We start from the raw sequence: 7,609 nt of genomic DNA, 5'->3' as shown, positions 1-7,609 counted from the left end.
CAGCTATTTCTTTCTTCAGAGAATTTGTGTATTTGCAGTAAATAATTATGATATACACATCACAAATGATAACTTTTATGTGATATTTATATGTGTCTTTATTATATGTAAATAATTAACACCTTGTACGCTTTTCTTTTTAGCGTGAGGAAATTCCCAGAGAAGCTCTCAAGTGCCATATGTGTGACCTCACTAAATTTGGATCTATCAAGGTAACTTAATAACTTATGTAGAGTAGTGATCCAATCTTTCTTTTGGTGAATTAGTATGATTGAAATGCTATCAGGCTATAATAATAGGCTTCATTTTGTTCTTCCATAGGGCTATCTGAACCACCTTGAGAGCAAAAATCATGAAGAGATGGCAAGATTATTCCATGCCAAAGGAGTTGCTTTGTTGCAGCTGCTTAGAGCAGAGTCAAAGGTGAGTTACTGCTGTAGTTTTGGTTAAGTAAAAATGGACTTCTTTTATCAGTTGAAGTATTTTATGATTGATGTATTTTCCAATAAGTCAGTCACATGTAGTCATTTGTAACATACTTTATTTTTCTTCTTTTCTGATGAACAGCTGGCATCTTTGCGTAATACAGTGAAGCTGCGAAAAATGGGTGTCAAAGGAAGGTTCATGCAGTGCTTCAGATGCCAAACTCGCATCTTTGGTAATCTGGCCAAGCATGTTAAAACGACAGAACATCAGGTAGGAAACGGCTTTTTGGGTGCTTGTAGCCCTTGACTGCACTCTTGTCACTAGTTGTTAACTTTAATACCACTTTGGTTCTTAACATTTTTGCCACCAAACCCCACTATTAGTTTGTCCTTGCTCACAGACCCACTCTCTGTAGCTTAAACCAAATGATTTTAAAATACTATAGAAATAGATGAAAATAAACCTTTAAAAATAATCAACTACACCTAGAATTTTTTTGGCTCCTACCCCAATTTAACTGCCGTATGGTTAGGAAGAGAAAACTTATCCATTACTGGGTTTAGGTAAGTGGAATGTATGTCCCTAAAGATCAAGAAGTGCTGTAGATTAATTATAATGCCTTCTCTTTTTTTATTTCCAGTTGGTAAGCAACTTCCTAAACCTCAAGTGCTGCAGTCGCTGGTTCCCAAGCAGAGTGGACCTGGAAGAACATCGCCTTTCACTGCTCCATCTAAGGGTAAACATTTGTAGATGCACTTTAGAAGTAACTCTTTATTAATTTATTATATAGAAAAAGTTTTGTTCAAGGAAATTTTCCAGTGGTCTTGAAGTACATTAATAATTTCAGTATTTGTCCGCAAATGTGTAGATGCATATTTCTGTTTTTGCAAGCATTTCTTTGAGAAAAAGAAGGGGGAGGGGGTTTAGGCAGGCATGAGAATGGAATGATTCCAAGAAGGAGGTTTAGATGATAATACAAATAATTATCTTGTGCAATTAACAGAGGCAGTATGAATTTGAGCAGAGAAAGAAGGCAAAGGAAGAAAAGGAGAAAAAGGAATGGGAGGAATCCAAAGTTCCTGAGAATGCGCCACCTGGTAAATATAATACTCTTGATTTTTACTTTTTACTTTTACTTTGTTCACAAGCCATTTGTTTGTATTATTCAGTTGTGTGTGGCATCAGTTGCTATAAATTTTGATTTTTTTTTTTTTTTTTTATTAACAAAGAAGAGTAGTGAGAATACCAGTCCTCCTATATTTCATTATTTATTATTTCAGAAGTTTGCCTTTTTGTAGATTCACAAATCTCCCACCTTAAGAAATGAAAAATATCTTTTGATTTTGTACCACTGACTTTGCAGCATGGAGGCGGTTGATCCACCAGTTAGACCAGCTGAAAACGCTGCATAACCATCCCAGCGAAATGTCCCTGGGCACCATCCCTGCTTACGACCCAGCTGCGCCAACAGGTACAGTTGATAGTCCTTCTTTTTCTGTTTTCTGACTTTCAGAAAATTTGGTGGTTTGAATACTGCAAAAGTATCAAATCTAATTTTTTTTCTTTCTGAGAATTCATGAAATGGGGTAAAGAGGGGGTGATCGGATAGGCTTAACCCCTTGGTGACGGGTGAAGAAAACTAAAAAAAAAAAAAACTACGCTTTGAGCGCGGGAGTTCGGTACATCAAGCCGAAGCACCGGCTCATAGTGCTTTGGCGCACCGCCGCGGCATACAGCCACACGCCACATTTCGAGCGGTTTGTTTTGACGTCTATAGACGTGTCCCGTCGTTAAGGGGTTAAGAAGACTCTTAGATGGCCAAGTACTTGTGGATCCATCTATGTGTAAACAAAATTGATAAACTAATATGGCAGTGGACATAGCATGTATATGTCATCCAAGTGTCCATTGCTTTTGGAGTATACTGATTATAAGAATATATTAATGATTAGTCTTGTTTCTTTTCAAGGTTTGAACTTCATTGGAACAAAGACACAGTTTTACTGTAGAGTGTGCACAGATCTCATGGCACCTGCATCAAGGGTAGTGGATGCCCATTGCCGGTCCATCAACCACTATAATACCCTATTGTCGCACCTCGGGAAGATGGAGGTATATGAAGTTGCATTTATTATTCACACTTTTATCTAATCATCTAAATATGGTTATTGCACTGGTATTGTGCATCCATTTTTATAAAATTTGTTGAAATTCATTTTATAAGTATTCAAAGATATATTTCTCTAAACTAAGCATGTCCACTCCACCAGGAAAAGAAGGAACTAGAAAAGAAGAAGCAGAAGGAAGAGGCCAAGAAAGAGAAGGAAGAATCTGATAAAAAGCAGAGCAATGGAGAAGAAGGAGATGGAGCAGAAGTTAGCTTCGAGGACATGGACAACATGGAAACTGTGGACGAAGCTCTTGATGATGCCGATGCCGAGATGGATGCCAGTGCTGATGCCACCTCTGAGACCCTGAGAGACGGCCATGAAGGGCACGAAGATGAACTGGATATTGTGCATGAGACGGTAACTTATTAGTCTTTTTTCATTCTTTATTCTTTCCTTCTCTATCTTGTGTTTTCTTCTTTTGTTCTTGTCAATTACAGGTAATCTGTCTATAATTTGAATTATTGATGGAAAATAATGATTACATATATTAGTAAAATTGAGCCATTATGTGGTTAAAAAGGAAAAAACTAAATCTTCCTCCTCCATCCACAGAGGGAGCTATCATCCTTGTTAGAGGAGGTGGGTGAGATGCTGCAGGAAGATGAGGTGAAGGGTGACTGTGAGGATGGGGACATGGCTCATGACATGGAAGATGAGCTCATGAAAGACTGTGATGATGCTGCATTGAAACTAGATGGGTGAGTATAGTGCTAAGAGAGGAGTTGCATATTATGAATTATTTATATTACAGGAAATGCACAATAAAAAATAAATTAAAAAATATAGATATATAGATATATATACATACATACATACATACATACATACATACATATACATTTATATATATATATATTTTTTTTTTTTTTCATGCCATTTAGGATAGAGGGAACAACAGATAAAGTGAACAGTCAGGAAGACATCACTGCTGAGGCAGAGACTGAGACAGCAGTGGAAGGAGAGCCAGCAGAAGAGGAGGAAGTAAAAGGAGAAGATGCAGATGTGGAGGATGCCAAGAAGACAGAGGAAGAAGGGAGCAAGGAAGAGGAGGAGACCAAAGAGGCCACAGACGAAGATGAGGCCAAAGAGGAGGAAAAGCCCAGGGCAGTCTCCCAGTCCCCCTCCACGCCACGGGGCCGAAGGGGACGGGCTAGGGGAAGGGGGCGCTCAGCTAGGGGGGCCAAGAATTAGGAAAAGCCGTGTAGGCAGGTGTTTGTGTGTATGTTCCTTCATGCGTATGGCTGTTGATCATATGTCCTTGTAATGCATATCTTTTTCACAATTTTTGTGAGAGGGTGAATATTAGCCCTGAATAAAATAGTTTATTTTTTCTAGTTTGTAAACAAATTTATTGGAAACCATTCTTTTTCAATTTGTATGGTGGCCCATCAGCAATATTCTAAGCAATATATGAAATATATAAAACTTTGTCTTTTTTTTCTAATTATTTTTTCAATTTCCACAGAAAATGAGAGTTTAAAGTTATCCCAAATTTCCTAAAAATGGAAAGTTCATTAAAATTTTGGACTTTACATAGGCTGTTGTCATTTAGCTGTTTTAGGGGCATGTGAATAGTGTGTGAGAGGAGTTGGAGGCATTGTTGATTGCCTTCCTTTGTGTTAAATTGTTTGTGTATATATGTATGTATTTTGTGTATCTGTCTACATATATATGAATGGAGGTGTACATGTTTATACAAGGATACCTGTGTATACATGCACATGTTAACATATAATTAAACTTATGTATGTTAGTCATTTATATATAGTATACAGAAATGATACACAACCATTTTCCAATATTGAATACCAGTATCTTGTTAAGTAGTCGAGCCAGTAACCTCAAAGTAATTTTTAATATTTTTTCCCCCCAGCAAAGAGATTAGTGCTCAACTTTCCTTTAACAATTTTAAATGTGAAATTTATTGTGATTCTGTACTAGAAGGAAGTATCTTTCTTGGGGGTGAGGTTTTGTATTGTATTTGAATATCATAGAAAATTATTACTTCCATAAAATGGAAAAGTATTCCATTCCCAGCAAATAAGTGTACCATGTAGTTTTGGAGGAAAATGATGTCCCCTTTCCAGAATAACAGTTTCAAAATGTAAAGTAGGTAATAACTCTCAAGGAAAAAGTCCTACCATTTTATGCTAGTAAAAATTATTAGGAACTGAATTTTTTGGAAAGCTTCTTTAGTGATAAAAAATGTGAATAGTGTCATGCACAGTGAGGAGCATTTGACAGTTTTTTCCCCATGATGAAATTAGAAATAGGATTGCCAGTACAGTTTTCTCAGTGAGCAGAGTCTTTGATAGAATTATTGTATCCTCTCCCTCAGTTTTTTTTTTTTTTTTTTTTAAGTGTTTCATCAGGTATATGTTAAAGAATATGCAAATTGATCCTGAAGTCAGGACTCGCATCGATGCCATAGTCGGACCCACAGTTTTGAGGGTAAACTCTTAATTTACCACTTTTTTCACTGAACATTTATGATAATAGTACTTATAGGATATGTATTTATCAATTATGTTGTTTGTGGATTACTTTAATTCCTTTTATATGATCATGCTGATTATATTAGTTGTCCTCAAGTGGATGTTAACATTGCATATTTTATTTTGAATTATACACCTTGTAGCACAAAAGTTTCCCTTCTAATAAAGGAATACAAGAAGTTTGGTCATTCTTTAACCCTTTATGGTCAATGTGTGGCTACATGGGAGTGCTTTTTTCATATAGGCATTTGCTAGGACACAACAGGATGGACAGTGACAGGCTTTTATCCTGAGTATTTGTGAAAGGTGACTATGAGAAGACAGAATAGATAATTATATGGTTTAAGCATACTAAAGGACCACACCAACTTGGAAAATTGGTGTGCTTGGAAAGCAATAAAAAAACATTTATTGGTATAAAGATTAATCTGCAGAAGGGAATCGACTTAAGGAAGTCCAGTCTTCCAGCATACACGGGCTTGGCGTATATTGCTCGTGACCTCACGGTGTCATTGTCACTTCTAGATATATGTTGTGATATTATGTTTCTTTATTTTAATGTCTTATAAATCATACTGAAATAATATTAATTAAATGTTCATTCCTTATATATGGCATGTGTTCTATATTATGATGTGCACACAATTTTTATTTGAAATTCATCTATACTTTGTACATGTACAGCCATCTACTGGCAAATTTGACAATGTCACAATAGTCTGCTCGTTTCTTAATAAAACATTGTCCACAGTGCTACTTCCGTTTCTAAATTATTACCCAATGAACACGATTTTTTCTCCGAAATCCTTGCGATCTCAGTGATAACACTAAATCCAGTTAAGTACAAGAACAGTTCTCCAGTTACAAAAGTTCATCAGAGATTAGTCACTTCACATATACCCTCCTCCTATCGTAAGGTAAAATCAATTTGCAACAATTTGAATTACAGAATATTGTAGTCGAGTCAGAAATGCGGCAACCAGGAGGGGGTCCGGGAACTAAGCTTGAATCTTCGGGTGACCGAAACTTAGCTAGTTTTTTTTTTTCGTTTTATACTTTCTGTATCATCTAAATTACGGTTATTGGTACGAGATTTTCATGTCAATTTCTTTTTACAAATTTACCCCTCCTAGCCCTAACTTAATAAAACCTGGTTCCCTGCGGTGTCCCCAATGGTGATTGGGGTCCTGTTGTAATGTATCCAAATAATAATAGAAGACGTAAGTTGCGGTAAGTAGACCATCCGCAGAATTCAGGTGATGGTTGGGGCGAAGCAAAGGGCGATGATAATGTGTTACAACGAAGTTGAAGTAGCGACGCGAAGGATTAACCAAACTGATTATTACACCCTGCAAACCAAAACTTAATGTAACATGGGTACAACCCCAAACTGATCAACCAAGAGTGAAATTCACTCCTATGCATTTACAAGCATGAAAAGGAAACATTATTTTCACCTTGCAAATTGAAGAGGATGAATTGTAAAAACCCCTCCATGTAGACACCATGGTAAAAAAAACAGTGCAAAAACTAGATTTATTGAAAATGAAGCTACAGTTTTGAAATCCACCTGGATTCCATCTTCAGGACCTGAAGAATAACTCGTATAAAATAATTAAAGGAAAAAAACATAACTACTCAATTCCCTTAATATTATTGTGCTGGGTATATCATATATGTAAGTAACACTGGACTAAAAAAAAAAAAAAACTTGTACAGATACAAGCGTGCACAGGATATTGCTGCACATGGCTTCTTCTGGATCACATGTATGTAAATGCACACGTTCACACACATACACATTTACATATACTTATACACCGTACTTTCGTTTGAACACGAGTAAACGTGTAAAATTGCACATAGACGTATCTGTATGGCGTACATATAAGCATGATTATGTGTAAAGTCATTACCCTGCTAATCCAAGCCACGTGGGCTCCAAGAGGACAATTCTAGCTGACCCAGGTGACCCTTCAGAACGAGCCTCGTCTCCGTGTGGTCAAGCAAGACCTGCCCTCGGCCTCCGCGGGCACGCCATGGCTTCAGCGCTTGCTCCGAGACCGTCATACTGTGTGTTTATTTACTTGTGTTGAATGTAGTTCTTGTGCCCTTTAGATTGTAAAGATTCATAGATAAAAGTTACAGAATATTGTTGTTGTTTTTTTTACAAGGAACCATCCCTCAACACCATTGAATATCCCATAAAATCCACAGAATACTTTGTTGCCCTTTTCACAGAATATTCTGTAACAACTAAGGCGAATTTTAAATTATATCATTCATATGATATTGATATGTTTGCAAATTTATTTTATTGCACAATACACACACACACACATCTGGAAACCCTACATATTTATGTGCATATATAATATATATATATATATATATATATATATATATATATATATATATATATATATTATATATGTATATATATATTATATATGTATATATATATATTATATATGTATATATACATATATATATGTAAATAATTGTGTATGTATATGC

General features: G+C 36.0%; 1 protein-coding gene across 1 annotated transcript in view; it reads left to right on the top strand.

The window, feature by feature from the left end:
* LOC125047050 overlaps positions 1-5,848 on the top strand; it is a gene marked incomplete in the record, with an annotated part of 18,302 nt that extends 12,454 nt beyond the window's left edge. Inside the window, 10 exon segments of the mRNA XM_047645142.1 lie at positions 144-212; positions 322-423; positions 568-696; positions 1,067-1,162; positions 1,430-1,523; positions 1,790-1,897; positions 2,396-2,538; positions 2,697-2,954; positions 3,150-3,295; positions 3,479-5,848. Of these exon segments, the coding sequence (XP_047501098.1) occupies positions 144-212; positions 322-423; positions 568-696; positions 1,067-1,162; positions 1,430-1,523; positions 1,790-1,897; positions 2,396-2,538; positions 2,697-2,954; positions 3,150-3,295; positions 3,479-3,788 (1,455 nt within the window).
* Positions 5,849-7,609: the final 1,761 nt, after the last annotated feature.

The sequence above is a fragment of the Penaeus chinensis genome, chromosome 1, assembly GCF_019202785.1.
Source record: "Penaeus chinensis breed Huanghai No. 1 chromosome 1, ASM1920278v2, whole genome shotgun sequence".
Taxonomy (NCBI): Eukaryota; Metazoa; Arthropoda; class Malacostraca; order Decapoda; family Penaeidae; genus Penaeus; species Penaeus chinensis.
The sequence above is the reverse complement of the archived record's forward strand: the minus strand, read 5'-3'. Positions and strand labels throughout refer to the sequence as shown.